Source organism: Mytilus galloprovincialis, chromosome 7 (genome assembly GCF_965363235.1).
Source record: "Mytilus galloprovincialis chromosome 7, xbMytGall1.hap1.1, whole genome shotgun sequence".
In the NCBI taxonomy this organism is placed as follows: Eukaryota; Metazoa; Mollusca; class Bivalvia; order Mytilida; family Mytilidae; genus Mytilus; species Mytilus galloprovincialis.
Window position 1 is genome coordinate 88741141 of NC_134844.1, and position 17287 is coordinate 88758427.

Below are 17287 nucleotides of genomic sequence, written 5' to 3' on the forward strand. Positions count from 1 at the left end.
TCTAGTTCAAGCATTTGAATTTACATTCTTAAATTAATTCACATTATTTTTTTGTGGAAGTCAACATTTGTTCAACTTTAACTATCGATAAAAGAACACTTACATTTTATTTTTTTAACAATTTTTTTCTTCTTTTATATATCATGTATACATCTAGTCATCATGGTCATTGTTCAATCTTTAATTTACTATGATATTGAATGGAAAAATGAACTTCTCCTGTTTTATCATTTCGATTTTTAGGAAATGAATATATCACGAAAATACAATGTGGTGTTACATACCCCTGTCGAAATGGCTGTTCCTGTTGCCCTTTCATTGACATTTGAAAACTCCCTCTCACCAGCTTGGACACGGACACGTACCTCAAAACAAAAAAATGTATGTCATTCATTTTCAATAGAAATTAGTTGGTAATATTCATGAAAAGTTTACGCAGACAATTTGTCAATGTAGGTGGCACCTATTCTTTTAATCTATTTTGATAAAGATAGGTTGAATAATCGACATAGCCAAGCATGCAAGTATGTCTTAAGATAAAGATAGGTAGAATAATCGACATAGCCAAGCATGCAAGTATGTCTTAAGATAAAGATAGGTTGAATAATCAACATAGCCAAGCATGCAAGTATGTCTTCAGATAAAGATAGGTTGAATAATCGACATATCCAAGCATGCAAGTATGTCTTAAGATAAAGATAGGTAGAATAATCAACATAGCCAAGCATGCAAGTATGTCTTAAGATAAAGATAGGTTGAATAATCAACATAGCCAAGCATGCAAGTATGTCTTCAGATAAAGATAGGTTGAATAATCGACATAGCCAAGCATGCAAGTATGTCTTAACTCGTTGGCTATGTATGCATATAAGTAAAACAAGTTAGATTTCTCTTCAGAGATGAGTTACCTCATAAAACTGGAAATTAGTGTACAATTTGGAGTTTAGTATGGGGTTCATTATCACTGAACCAGTATATATTTGTTTAGGGGCCAGCTGAAGGAAGTCTTCAGGTGTGAGAATTTCTCGTTGCATTGAAGACCTGTTGGTGACCTTCTGCTGTTGTCTGCTCTATGATCGGGTTGTTGTCTCTTTGGCACATTCGCCATTTCCATTTTCAATTTTATTACTATAAGTTTTATACAACTCAAGGAAATGTTTGGTTTTTTTACATTCAGGGACGAAGGTAAACGGTGCAAAATCATAGAAATAGCCTACTCAGTCAGTAATGCTTAACAAGATGCTCCGCAGGGCGCAGCTTTATACGACCGCAGAGGTTGAACCCTGAACGGTTGGGGCAAGTATGGACACAACATTCAAGCTGGATTCAGCTTCAAATTTGGATTGTGATTAAATAGTTGACACAGCATAGGTTTCTGAAACAGAATGAATGTGGTCTAACATATACGTGTTTCTCGTTTCTCGTTTTGTTTATATAGATTAGACCGTTGGTTTTCCCGTTTGAATGGTTTTACACTAGTAATTTTTGGGGCCCTTTATAGCTTGTTGTTCGGTGTGAGCTAAGGCTCCGTGTTGAAGGCCGTACTTTAACCTATAATGGTTTACTTTTTAAATTGTTATTTGTATGGAGAGTTGTCTCATTGGCACTCACACCACATCTTCCTATATCTTATGAACTTCGGCTGTTGTTTGCTTTATGGTCGGGTGGTTGTCGCTTTGACATATTGACCATTTCCTTTCTCAATTTTATTAGAATACTTTTTTTTTCCTTTGAGCAATTCACTATGCTGTTGAGTATTAATCCTCTCAAAAAAATGTTTGAAGAAATTTTCTTTTTATTTATGAAATCTGAAATGAGAAAAATTTAACCCCCCCCCCCTCCCCTCATTTTTTTTTCACATCCCCCTTTCCCTTTTTCCAAAACTGATTTCAATTCAAATTTCTAATGGAGTTTGCAACAATAACTACTCATTTAAATACATCATAAAATATTAAAATGTAACAAAAGGTGCTTGTAATCACTGAATGGTAAAGATTGTTTTAATTTATCAGTTGGTAGTAAAAGTGAATATACATTGTATATTGTATAAAACAATGATTTAAGTTGATTCAACTACTTTTCTGGACAAAGAAAGATAACTCAAATCAATTGAAAATTTCTTGCTATTGTACAACATTGTGCAATTAGATATTTCTTGCTATTGCGCAATACTGTGCAATTGAAAATATTTGCTATTGCACAATACTGTGCAATTGAAGATTTCTTGCTATTGCGCAATACTGTGCAATTGAAAATTTCTTGCTATTGCACAATACTGTGCAATTGAAGATTTCTTGCTATTGCTGAATACTGTGCAATTGGAAATGTCTTGCTATTGCACAATACTTAATATAATAATTTTGGATCCTGATTTGAACCAATTTGAAAACTGGGCTCATAATCAAAAATCTAAGTACATCTTTAGATTCAGCATATCAAAAAAGCTCAACAATTCAATTTTTGTTAAAATCAAACTTAGTTTAATTTTGGACCCTTTGGACTTTAATGTAGACCAATTTGAAAACGGGACTAAAAATTAAGAATCTACATACACAGTAAGATTTGGCATATCAAAGAACCCCAATTATTCAATTTTTGATGAAACCAGACAAAGTTTAATTTGGACCCGATTTGGACCAACTTGAAAACTGGGCCAATAATCAAAAATCTAAGTACATTTTTAGATTCAGCATATCAAAGAACCCCAAGGATTAAATTTTTGTCAAAATCAAACTAAGTTTAATTTTGGACCTATTGGACCTTAATGGAGACCAATTTGAAAACGGGACCAAAAATTAAGAATCTACATACACAGTTAGATTCGGCATATCAAAGAACCCCAATTATTCAATTTTTGATAAAATCAAACTAAGTTCAATTTTGGACCCTTTAATCCCCTTATTCCTATACTGTTGGGACCAAAACTCCCAAAATCAAACCCAACCTTCCTTTAGTGGTCATAAACCTTGTGTTTAAATTTCATAGATTTCTATTTACTTATACTAAAGTTATGGTGCGAAAACCAAGAATAATGCTTACTTGGGCCCCTTTTTGGCCCTTAATTCCTAAACTGTTCAGACCTCAACTCCCAAAATCAATACCAACCTTCCTTTTGTGGTCATTAACCTTGTGTTTAAATTTCAATGATTTCTATTTACTTAAACTAAAGTTATTTTGCGAAAACCAAGAAAATGCTTATTTGGGCCCTTATTGGCCCCTAATTCCTAAAATGTTGGGATCAAAACTCCTAAAATCAATCCCAACCTTGCTTTTGTGGTCATAAAACTTGCGTTAAAATTTCATAGATTTCTATTCACTTTTATTAAAGTTAGAATGCGAAAACTAAAAGTATTCGGACGACGACGACGACGACGCCAACGTGATAGCAATATACGACGAAAAATTAAAAATTTTTCGGTCGTATAAACATGCTTAAATGCGTAAAATGCTCAGTTATGAGTATCATGATTTTATAACATGAATTGTCTCAATAGTTTGCATTTTGATGGAATGACCTATTACAAAGCATATAGTGTCAATCCAAAGACAATTGCTTGCTTTGACGAATGCATGATATTTTCTCAAGAATTTGTTTTAAGTAAAATAAGTAATACTTATAAATTTATCTTCTTTGACATTGCACTTTATGTAATACTTACTACTAGTTATACAAATATGCTATACAATAAAATAATAGATTGTTACCTTGGTGGATTGAACTGTAGTTTGGGTTTGACTTGAGCTTTCGATTTGAAGATTAGATCTGGGAACATTTTCAGAACTCTGTGACAATAAAAAATAATGTTTAAACAAAAGTTAATAACCACTATCGGTTGACCACTACTACCTTATATTTAATTAAAACATCACTCTACTTAAATCTATGAATTATTAATGAAAATAATCATAAATTTTATGTGGTGAGAGCAAAGCTTTAACCAAAAATACAATTATCTTAACCCATATATATCAAAATCTTACATGACGTCCATTGAGTACACACCCGTGGTAAAATATGAATATATTGTTCGGGCGGTTCCGATTGTACTCCCACGTCATATGTTTTTATTTTGTGACATGCAAGTAATTAAGCTATCATTTAAAATCATTCAAACTTATCTAAATACGTTTATATTGAAATAGTAAAAGTATGCCACTAGTTACATTTGCTCTGTTCTTTAACGTCTTAATAGTGCGTTATTTATGGGAACGGCATTTTTTTTCCTTCACCGAGAGCGCCTCCATCAAAAAAAATTGCCATATTCGTCCTATTAGAATAGAAATAATCCATGGGGCTTGCATTTATACTGATTTTGCCACGGGTTTGCCCTTTATGCTGATATTTCACTCTCGCTGTAAAATATTCGGCATAACGAGCCAACCCGTGGTAAAATTAGTATAAATTCAAACCCCCATGAATTATTCAATAACAAACAGTAACACACTGACCTGTTAAAGTTCAAATAATATTTTTATCACTCAATAACTATAACTTAGTACCCAGGAGAAAATCAAGGACAGCTTTCATAGAATATAGGTAGATGGAAGGACTGAAAGCTGGTAACCAGTGTACAATATAATTACACATTTTCTATATAGAATACATATAACATGTAAAATATGAATAAACCTTTAACTTACATCAGATGTTTTACGTTGTAGATCTGACCATTCACCAGCGAATGTGTGTATAGTAGTACATGTCTCACAATAATATGTTTCTTTCTGATCTTCACTTAAATTAAATGATCCTGTCACACTCTCTGGTTTTGTTTGGCCACATTCCCACTTCAACTCAAATCTTAAATTGGACATCTTGAATCTTGTACTTATTAACTTGATTATTTCCTCTGTCACAAAGTTTGCAATGTATTTGAACAAACCTCTTTCAACAGTGACTTGCTTCCCAAACTGCCAAATCTGAATTTGAATAATATTTGGACCTTTCATAATAAGTAATTTTCTCAATTTTGTCGTTTTCTCTAACTCAAAGACAGCTGAGCTTCTGAAAAGAGTAATTTGTCTTTTCTGTTCCTTAGTGACAACTTCTGCAACGTTATATTTCCTGCACAGTGACGCAATTAAATGATTCATTAAATGAGGTGGTAGAAACCTAAACATATAACATAACCAGGTAGACTTAGTACATACGCTTTCCGTAACATTAAACATTTCATATATATCACATTCGGGTTCTGATTTAATCATACAAGGTAGATAATAGAGAGGTTTGTCATCACCAGCCTCTCTTTGAGTTTTCGATGTGTTAGGATGTATAATGATATCAAATTTCTCCATAACATTTAGGATATGATTCTTGTGTTTGGAAAAAATGCTTTCACTTTTTCTAAATATGTCGTCTAAAACCTCGCTATGCAATTTGCCTCTACTATACAATTCTTTCCATTTGTTTGTATTTCTTATACTAAAAGCACTAAATTGTTTGGCTGTGACAATACATCTAAAAACATCAGACAACCACTGTGTGTCTAAAATAATATAAGAAGGAAGATCATTGAAATAAACTAAGGCTCTGATCTCATGGTGAAATTCCAGGAACAATTTAAGTTCTTCATCATTAAGTGGCTGAGGTGTATCAATAGCAATATTCTGAATTTCTTGAAAGGAAATAATAGGTAACACCTTCTTCTTTTCTTGAAGTCGTTTTTCAAGCTGAATAAATTTTAAAGGATAATTTATATTCCATGTTCTCATTGTTCTTGCTAAATGTAGGATGTTTTCTCGTATTTGTTGGAATACACTGGGATCATCTTCTGTATTGGAAATGAAGTATGTTTGCCTGATATGTCCTAGTTCATCGTCTGAGATATTCTCTGCATACTTTGAAATATTTTCTCTGCATGCATCATCAATCTAAAAAAAAATAATCCTCTTATCTTTTTACATGCATGATGGGTTTATTGTACTACATGTATATCATATTTCAGAAATTGTTGAAAGATCTTTTGTAAACTATTAAAACGGATTGCTTTTCCTATAAACACTTTTAACCTTACAATGTGATAAAGCTTGCATTTATATAATGTCAATATATGTCATATGTGTTGGTCTGGTGAAACAGTAAAACAGGTATCTGTACAAATAAACACTTTGCCGTATGGGTTTTTTTCATTGTTGAAGGCCGTGCAGTGATCTATAGTTGTTAATTTCTGTGTCATTTGGTCTCTTTTGGAGAGTTGTCTCATTGGCAAACATACCACATCTTCTTTTTTATACAAACATCTGACAACATTTGTAAATTCCAATACCTCTTCTACATCACAGATCAAGGCATCTTTCCAAGTACCAACAATAACTATCGGTGGATCAAGATCATCTGATGTTCTCTTGTTGACATCAGATTTATTTCTGTCCTCTTCCAATCTACTGTAACAGTGTATTGAATCCATCCATAATTGGAATAAATCTACAAAGAAATGTGTAAAACATGTATAGAGAATTCATATCATCATTCATTAAAGAAATGACTGTAATATTTTTTTCTGTCTATGAAGAAATAATTAACATAAAAAATTTGGTGCACACTGAATAACGTGCATAGCGGGTTATTTACCAGTGTGCACCACATTTTTTATGTTATTTCGAATAGACAAAAATATTACAGTCATTTCTAATAATTTAATTCTAAATTCCATTTTAAACCGTAGAAAACCTTGAAAAAACGTTGATGACGTCATTGTCACATGACTAAATTAAGTCTATGGTCTGATAACAAAATCACGTCAGCCAATCAGAAGACGAGTTACCAGCAGATACCAGCAAAGGAGGAACGAATTCACAAAAAAAAGAGTTATTACAAGATAACAAGTTGTCTGGCTTAAAAATAACATTTTATTTTCGGCTTTTATAATGGACTGTGTCAATCATTTTCTTCTATTAATTGATTATTCACCTTTTTACTTACTGTAACAGTTTCTATTTAACTGTATCATCAAAATTATTGCCAAAGAAATTATTTCAGATGTAATTGAAGTGCGTTGTTATATCATGGGAAGCAAGTTATGTATACTGTCTCTATTTGTCTGAAAATGTCTAATTCTGTTTGAGTTTGTCTTACTAATTTTGTGCGTATGAGGTGCTTTTCTAGATAAACATTAACCTTCATAAGGAATGCTCAAATTCAAAGATTCGAAAGCCAAATGTATGAGACCTAAACACGTCCATAGCTGTATAACCAAAAAGCATATATACTAAATAGAAAATTTCATCTAAAGTCAACTTAGACTGATGGAATTGGAACCTTAATTGTTTCTTAATTTCTCAAAATTGAGGAAATTCTCAGTCAGCCCTTAAATTCCCTCAAAAAAAAATCCCAATTCAATGGTTTACCGCACTCTAAATTATTTAATTCATAAATGAATTGGAGTTTTAACATCTTACTCTGAGAAAACCTAATAAGCAATATCTATGGCATTTGTTGGTAAAAGGTTTTATTTGACCTTGACCTAATTTTCAAGTTTGTTTCTAAGAAATAATAAGCAACAAATCAACTATATTTTGTGTATCCAATGATTGTTAGGTGCATATGTATTTTGGTTTAGTTTATCTGACTTTGGCTTCATGTTCTTTAATTATGTTGAGTTAATGTGATACATGTAGTCAGTGATATTGTTTGAATTAAATTAAGGGAGAATAAAGGCTTTTCCCCCTGGAGAAGAATCCCAATTTGAAAAAAAATGGCTTAAAAGTATTCCCCAAAAGACAACTTTTTTCCCAAACAGTGCATTATCAGTAGTGATTATGCATGAATACAAACCGAAAAACACTCATTTAAACCATTTGCATGCCTAAAATGACTGTATGTGCAGATTTGAGGGTCTTTTCATTTATCATCACTGACAATAAGGGGTCTTATTTCAAATGAGTGTTTACCTCTTGAAAGGGGGTCTGCAAATTGAAGTTCCAGTCAAACTCATCTTTCATTATAAATTTCCCAATTTGATAAAAATGACGCATATTTTCCCAATAAAAAAGGGTAGAGGTAGTTTGGAAAAAAGTCAACAATATCACTGGTAGTAAAACTATGTATTCAGATGTTTAGGACGATCAACATAAAATCAACATGAATATCCATGTGTATCCACTTCCTGTTTGCTAACAGTTCATCATTTTACAACACTCATTGTACAATGAAATTTGTCAAAGTTTTCTTGGCTTTTTTTTAAGGGAATGATAATTTATATTTGGTGTGCAGCTTCAGTATTTCCATACAACAAATAAAGTTGACATATTGCATATAGTACAAAAAACCCTTAAAATTACCACTCAATCATGAAAATGAAGTCAAGGTCAGATGTCACCTGCCAGTTGGACATATACACCTTACACTTATTCTATACACCAATTACAAAAGACTTATTGCTTAAAGTATCTGATATATGGACTAAACTAAGGAAACTTAATCTTATTCACTGGTCCATGAAATGAGGCCGAAGTCAGATGAAAACTGTCTAACGGGCATGAGGACCTTGCAATGACATAAACGGTACCAATTATCCTGCACCAAATGCGCATTTCGACAATACATGTCTCTTCAGTGATGCTCATGATAAAAATATTTGAAATCCAAAGCATATATAAAAGATGTAGAGCTATAATCCACAAGGTCCAAAAAGTATAGCCAAATCTGTGAAAGAAATCAGAGCTTTGCATGAGGGAGATACAAATTGTCTTAATTTATAATAATTTCTAACATTTTGTAGCAGCAAATTTGAATAGCACCAAAAAAATCCGTATTTTCATTCCAGTACCGAAGTACTGGCTACTGGGCTGGTGATACCCTCGGGGACTAACAGTTCACCAGCAGAGGCATCGACCCAGTGGTAGTAATAACATAAATGGTACCAATTTTCCTGCACCACATGCGCATTTCGACAATACGTGTCTCTTCAGTGATGCTCGTGGCCAAAATATGTGTTATTCAAAGCTTATATGAAAGATGCAGAGCTATAATCCACAAGGTCCAAAAAGTATAGCCAAATCCGTGAAAGGAATCAGAGCTTTGCATGAGGGAGATACATTCCTTAATTTATAATAATTTCTAACATGCATGTACTACATATTGTTATCCTAATATACATAATAAGAGAGAAATTTCAAGAAGTCACTGAACCATGAATATGAGGTCAAGGACAAGGGACAGAAACTTCATAACATAAGGCATATATATACGAGGTATGAGCACTCAAGTCTTCCACCTTCTGAAATACCAACAATCAATCAATCTCTTCTTATTTTTTAGACTTGTGTGTAAACCACACCCCTTATAGTTATTTGTCCACCATGACTGGACATCACAAAGGTTCCTGTCACAATTTAATTATGACACAAACTTATATCATGTATTTATGGCTATAATTGGTCTTGACAGTCCTGATAAGAACATTACAATATGAAACGATTCAATTTAGAAAATTAAAAGTCAAATTTATTACAAAACAGTAATCGAAAACAAGACATAATTGACATTACATGAAACAACAACCACCTGAAACACTCATCTACAGGCTTCTGACTTTGGACAGGCACATATAGAATGTGGAGGAGTTGAACTAAATTTGAGTGCACCAGCCAGGACAGTGGTGTTATGACACAACATTTTAACAAACTATGCAAAACATTAAAAGAAAAACAAATATGACAAACAGCAAAACACAAGAACCACTCAATATCAGGCTCCTGATTTGGTACAGGCACATAGAATATGGTCGGTTATTAAATCAATACCAACATGTACCTATCATTACTATTTTTTTTAGATTGAACAGATTATTGTAGCTTAAATGTGCATGTGTTTAAAAAGAATATTTAGTATGGTTTTAATTAACTTATAACATGTATAACAATATCAATTTCTATACCAATAAAAACAATATTCCCTTCTTTTTTAAGAACTGGGCCATTTAAAGTTAGATGAAAGATGATCTGCATCATTGGGTTTATGATAATGTGGAAAAGTACCAATTGTTTTGAGGTAAGAATGTCACAGAAGAGACACAGCAAACTTTCAATTTATAAGAATATACAAATATTTACATTTTTGGTTTACAACCAGTGGCAAATACTTCACTTAGATGTCAACTTACCTTAGGTTATATATATTACCGTAGTTGCATCTATTCAAAATCACAGTAAAGGCTATTCCGTTCTAAGTGAAAGGGTCGAAAGACACTTATTGTTTTAAATCAACACTGATATAACTTTTAGTTGATTATATTTCCAATATCTTTCTTAAAAAAAAACCACAACCCATCAAATTTTAATAAGTGTTTTCTGATGGATCTTTTTGAATTTCACTTTAAGACAACTGTTGAATATTTTATACGAGTTCATAAATTTAGGTGTCGGTATTGATACTAATATTTTAATTTTGATTTATTCTAGAATTGGTTCCTCAGATGTAAGTGAAAGAGACTTACGACTTAATTTTCATGTTTTTGAACAGAACTATTAAAAAGAAAAATGGTTCAAAATCAACAGTATCTGGTATGTACATGCTTTAGTTTTAATAGTATAATAATAAGCTGTAAGTGTGGAATGTTTTCCAATGAGACAACTATCTATGAATGCCTTACAAATGTAAATGAGAGCAATAATAGCTAATGGTTACCATACAACAAGCAAAGCCAATACCTTAAATTTATTTATGACGCTGACACATTCATTACACATGACAATAAAAAACACTAGAATTCCAAATATTTTGAAATAATGAATTCCTACATTAATTATACCCCACACAACTAACGAAGTTGTGGAGGGTATAATGTTTTTGACCCATCTATCTGTCTGTCAGTCTGTCTGTCCGTCAGTTCGTCAGTCCTGTTTCCGAATCATCGCAACTCCTCTTAAACCACACAGCAGAATTTCATGAAACCTTTTTAGATAATAAGGACATATTATGTTGTTGTGCATATCGACAGGAAATTACGATTCATTTTTTCCTAGGAGTTATGCCCCTTTGAACTAATTTGCTTTAATGTACTACTGCAATAGTTTGTCATTGCAACTTCTCTGAAACCACACAACAGAATTTTCTTGCAACCTTTTTAGATTATAAGGAAATACCATTTAGTTGTGCATATCGACAGGAAATTATGCTTCAATTTTTTTCTAGGAGTTATGCTCCTTTGAACTTATTTGCTTTAATGTACTTCTGCAACAGTTTGTCATTGCAACTGCCATGAAACCACACAACAGAATTTCATGAAACATTGTAGATAATAAGGACATATGACAGGAAAATACAATTCAATTTTTTTACTAGGAGTTATGCCCCTTTGCACTTATTTGCTTCAATGTACTACTGCAACAGTTTGTCATTGCAACTCCTCTGAAACCACACGACAGAATTTCATGAAACTTTGTAGATAATAAGGACATATAAGGAAATTATAGTTCAACTTTTCTCATATAATTTTTTATTCTTGCACATATTTTATTTCTTCAATGACAATGTGGGGACGTCGGGTATGTGAGCGAAATCACTAAGGTTCTTTTATTGCGTATTCATTAAAACTAATACATTAAACTATAAATAAAAAAAAAATCAGCATGATATTCATGTGATTATGGACTCCAACAGGATTCCTAACAACTAATTATGTGGTCAAGGTCAAAGATTTTAAAAGTCAACTGAATTTGTCCCAAAAAAATGGTTTTCAAGTGCTTAATAAAATACATTGGATTGAAGAATTGCTTAGATATACGAACATTTATAATTAAAATTAACTCAAATATGGATTTTCTTGATACTAGGAAGTTGTGTATTTGTTAACGGCAAAGTTCCACTCAAAGATTGTTTTGTTTTTCTAATGTTAATTAAATACAGAAAAATTAGCACTCATACATGTCATGTGGCAATTCATGCCAGATTTTTATAAAATGTATATCAATGGCTTACATCACATGTCAAGAGTTGGATTGAGGGAAATAGAGAGAAATATCATAGAGATTTACTAACAGTTCAAACAAGAATTTGTGGAATTTTAGTTATTGTCCCTGGGCAGACAAGAACCAGATGCTCCGCAGGGCGCAGCTTTATACGACCGCAGGGGTTGAACCCTGAACGGTTGGGGCAAGTATGGACACAACATTCAAGCTGGATTCAGCTCTAAATTTGGATTGTGATTAAATAGTTGACACAGCATAGGTTTCTGACACAGAATGAATGTAATCTAATGAACTTAAAATATTTTTTTTGCCTTTGAGCAATTCACTATGCTGTTGAATATTAATCCTCTCAAAAAAATGTTTGAAGAAATTTTCTATTTATTTATGAAATCTGAAATGAAAAAAATTTAACCTCCCCCTCCCATTTTTTTTAATACATCCCCCTTTCCCTTTTTCCAAAACTGATCTCAATTCAAATTTCTAATGGAGTTTGCATCAATAACTACTCATTTAAATACATCATAAAATATTAAAATGTAAAATAAAGTGCTTGTTATCACTTAATGGTAAAGATTGTTTTAATTTATCAGTTGGTAATAAAAGTGAATATACATTGTATATTGTATAAAACAATAATTTAAGTTGATTCAACTACTATTCTGGACAAAGAAAGATAACTCCAATTGAAAATTTCTTGCTATTGCACAATATTATACAATTAGATATTTCTTGCTATTGTGCAATTGAAAATATTTGCTATTGCACAATACTGTGCAATTGAAGATTTCTTGCTATTGCGCAATACTGTGCAATTGAAATTTCTTGCTATTGCACAATACTGTGCAATTGAAGATTTCTTGCTATTGCTGAATACTGTGCAATTGAAAATTTCTTGCTATTGCACAATACTTAATACAATAATTTTGGATCCTGATTTGAACCAACTTGAAAATTGGGCCCAAAATCAAAAATCTAAGTACATGTTTAGATTCAGCATATCAAAAAAGCCCAAGAATTCAATTTTTGTTAAAATCAAACTTAGTTTAATTTTGGACCCTTTGGACTTGAAGGAAGACCAATTTGAAAACGGGACCAAAAATTAAGAATCTACATTCACAGTTAGATTTGGCATATCAAAGAACCCCAATTCTTCATTTTTTGATGAAATCAAACACAGTTCAATTTTGGACCCTTTGGGCCCCTTATTCCTAAACTGTTGGGACCAAAACTCCCAAAATCAAACCCAACCTTCCTTATATGGTCATAAACCTTGTGTTTAAATTTCATAGATTTCTATTTACTTATACTAAAGTTAAGGTGCGAAAACCAAGAATAATGCTTATTTGGGCCCCTTGTTGGCCCCTTTTTCCTAAACTGTTCGGACCTCAACTCCCAAAATCAATCCCAACCTGCCTGTTGTGGTCATAAACCTTGTGTTTAAATGTCATTGATTTCTATTTATTTATACTAAAGTTATTGTGCGAAAACCAAGAATAATGATTATTTGGGCCCTTTTTTGGCCCCTAATTCCTAAACTGTTGGAACCAAAACTCCCAAAATCAACCCCAACCTTCCTTTTGTGGTCATAAACCTTGTGTCAAAATTTCATAGATTTCTATTTCTTAAAACTAAAGTTATAATGCGAAAACTTAGAAAATGCTTATTTGGGCCCTTTTTGGCCCCTAATTCCTAAAATGTTAGGACCAAACCTCCCAAAATCAATCCCAACCTTCCTTTGGTGGTCATAAACCTTGTGTTAAAATTTCATAGATTTCTATTCACTTTTACTAAAGTTACAGTGCGAAAACTAAAAGTATTCGGACGACGACGACGACGACGACGCAGACGCCAACTTGAAACCAATATACGACCAAAATTTTTTTAATTTTTGCGGTCGTATGAAAATGCAACACAAGGGACATTGAAAAGTTCTGTTCTTTTATTAGCTTGTTTTTTATTTACTCAGGTCACAAGAGAGTTGGAGACCTTGAGAGGCAGGAAAAGAACAGACCAGGGAATCACAGATCCATATCAGGTAATAAAATTAAATCGAAAATTTAAGTTTGAATTTTATGTTATTGAAACTATTAATTTAATTACAAACTTCCTGAAAATTTGGATTTTGTTTATTATTGAATAGAGGCTAAGGGTATTTGACCATCATCAATGTGCTTACACATTGATTTTCATTCAACTTTAAGCACTTCTTTTTAGGTTTTTAGGGGAATATCTGTTGTGTAAGTTACAAAGTTTTGTATGGATATCCACATTTTGAATCATTCTGAATGTTTTCTGAATATATATATCTGAATCCTTCTGAATCATTCTGAATCTGTCTGAATCCATCTGAATGTTGTCTGAATTCCTCTGAATGTTATCTGGATATTTCTTAATGTGTCTGATTATTTCTTAACCTTCTGATTAAAATCAGATTTTTCTGAATTCATTCTGAATATTGCCTTAATTTATTCTTACATAATTCTGATTTTTGTGTGAATGTTCATATGAAAATTCTGAATTGTTCTTTAAAAATCCGAAATCAAGTAAAAATTCAGACATTTACGTAAATGTACATTATTTTAGCCATTCAGACATTATTCAGAAAAAATTAAGAAAAAATTAAGAATACTTGTCAGACAGAATTCGGACACGTTTTTTTCATGAGGGCAGATGGACGGACGGAAAGCGTTGCATTTGGGACAATAAACACTAAACCTAATTCAGATTAGGTACCCAATAAACCTAGTATGTTGTCATGAGAGTAAATATGAAGACAAAACTGAAAACCATAAGTCATTTGGGAAGAAGATTTAGATTTTCCAGTTTTTCTACCTTATGGAACATATAGTTTAGTTTAAACATATTTATTTATAGTGGATTGCGAAACAAGTTTTGCAACTTATATTAATCCCTTTCCACTTTGCGGGTGCGAGTGCTGCCTTGTAGCGGCATTAGCCTACTCTTTTTCGAAATCTACAAGGGTGTCTTTAACGTGCAAGAGATATGGCTCTCTCTTAACATGGGTCAGCCATTTATCGTCCCCTTCCGACGGACTATCATCGTTTCCTCAAGACCATACTTGCAAATGGTGTCAAGGGAGACCTGAAAATTGAGTTCCTAAAATTTTCATCCCGAACGGGAATCGAACTAGGAACCTTTGTGTTAGTAGTCCGATGCACTAACCACTACACCACGGCTCTCACGGAAGATAAAGAACCGCAGAACAATAGCATACACATAAGACAGATGTTTGACTGATAAATCTGTCCTTTTAACAAAAGCTTTAATTAGATCTTAGATATAAAAATTGGTATGACTGCCTATGAGACAACTCTCCATCCAAGTCACATTTTATAAAAGGAAACCATTAAAGGTCAAAGTACGGTCTTCAACGCGGAGCCTAGGCTCACACCGCACAGCAAGCTATAAAGGGCCCCAAATATTACAAGTGTAAAACCAACGTTCTAATCTATGTAAAAAACGAGAAACAAGAAATACTTATGAACCACATCAACAAACGACAACTACTGAATATCAGATACCTGAATTGGGACAGGTGCAAACAAGCGCAGCGGTTTTACACGTTTTAATTGAACCAAAACTTCACTCTGATCTGATCTGAAACAATAGTGTAACATCACAACATAGAAAAACACACTATAAATATTAATTATCAATAGAAATGACTTAACTCAATCAAAAGACATGTTAACACAAGTGAACATACACTGGACAAACAAATTTAATCTATGAAACAATGCAACTACAAAATAAAAAAAAACCAAACTAATGGATGAATAATTAAAGTAACAGTTATGAAATGTTAAACAATTTCAGAAAAAAACAAAATCTGTTTGTATTAGGTTTTGGATTTTCAAAATTTTGGCATCAAGTATCACTGAAGAGACATTCGTTGTTGAAGAAATGCATATCTGGAATTGCAATGGTACAATTAATTTATTAATTGACTAATTGCTTCACATATTTTTCTCTGTACTCATGGTACTCTGTACTCATGGTACTTGAAGAAATAATGGGTATATATAGTTCTTGACAACAACTTGCATCTTAAGCTTAGTAAAAATAAAATGAAATGTTAAATATTTTTATTCTCACTATATAAAATGTTACCTTTTGCATTTTTGTCGTCAGCCTCATTGAGTTTTGTAACAACAAGATAAATTGCATCTGGTGACAAAAAGGTTTGATGTGTGTGATAAAATTCTTCATCTCCTGCAAAATCCCATAACAACAATGTGGCATACTCTTCTTTGTCATGTAAATCAACATTAGATTTAAGCATGGTTTCAATATCCTTTTTAGCTTCTTCTATTGATTGATTTGGCTGCTGATTGGTTACTGGAGGTTTAATTGTAGATTCAGTGGATACTTGAGGTTTCACTGTAGATTCACTGTATACTGGAGGTATTTCAGACTGCCCCGATACTGTCTCTGATACCTCACTACGTTTGTACAGAATGGTTTTGGGGGTGTTGTCCGTCACAGCGTCATGTGTTTCGTCTTCTAATGACTCTTCAATTGTTCCTTTGTATTGTTTCAATAGTCTTGCGTGAATTTCAGCTTCTTCATTGGTTCCTATCATTAGAAAATTACAATCATATGGAAGAAATGTAGATAAATGTTGAGTAAGATCATATTATAAAATCAGCAATAAAAATACAACATCAATTTTTTTTCCAATCATTAATTCTAAAAATATACACATGGAGAGTTATCAAAATTGAAAAATGGAGTTTCTTTGGTTGATTGGAATATTGAAATAGCAGTTTTTGGGGTTCAATGAAAACCCACAAAACTTGATGCATAAATTTCATATATAAATTCTGGGAGTTTCGAATTAATACAGTTGACGTGGATTTCGGAGCTTATCCTGCTCTCACATGTGAAGACATTGATTTAAAAAAGTGATATGAATGCCAGGCTATACACAAAAGGATGACGCTGTAAACAATTACAACTCACTGTTTGCCTTCAAAATTATAAAAAACCCACACCGTCTCATTATGATTCAAGTTTAAATTTTTAATGCAATATTATCATTCTTAATGGAGGCTTCTTATCAATGTTGGGAAATATCAATTAAATATTATCATCAATAGTAGTTTGAAACTTTATTAAGCAAACTATTGACAATAAGATATATGATTTATTTTTATTTAAATTCATATATACAGAGATACATGTAGATATTAAAAATGGTTTCCACTGAAATACTGGATATTTGAGGATGCTGAGTGTATGGAAAGTATGTATGTAAATTTTCTATCATGTATTGCATTTATTTATTAAGTCCAAATTGGTTTTAATTTTTTATATATATATTACGATTTTTCACGTTTTTATTTTTTAGACG

The 17287-nt window shown here is 32.3% G+C and overlaps 2 protein-coding genes across 2 annotated transcripts in view; both read right to left on the reverse strand.

Moving 5' to 3' along the window:
• LOC143083957 (uncharacterized) overlaps positions 1–17287 on the reverse strand; it is a 235526-nt gene that overhangs the window by 162249 nt on the left and 55990 nt on the right. The window lies entirely within an intron of this gene.
• Positions 1–17287, reverse strand: part of LOC143084087 (uncharacterized) — a 75321-nt gene that overhangs the window by 2825 nt on the left and 55209 nt on the right. Inside the window, exons 6-10 of the mRNA XM_076260496.1 lie at positions 16045–16509; positions 6270–6427; positions 4642–5874; positions 3706–3783; positions 285–365 (exon numbers count right to left, since the gene is read on the reverse strand). Of these exons, the coding sequence (XP_076116611.1) occupies positions 285–365; positions 3706–3783; positions 4642–5874; positions 6270–6427; positions 16045–16509 (2015 nt within the window). The remainder of the gene's footprint in view (positions 1–284; positions 366–3705; positions 3784–4641; positions 5875–6269; positions 6428–16044; positions 16510–17287) is intronic.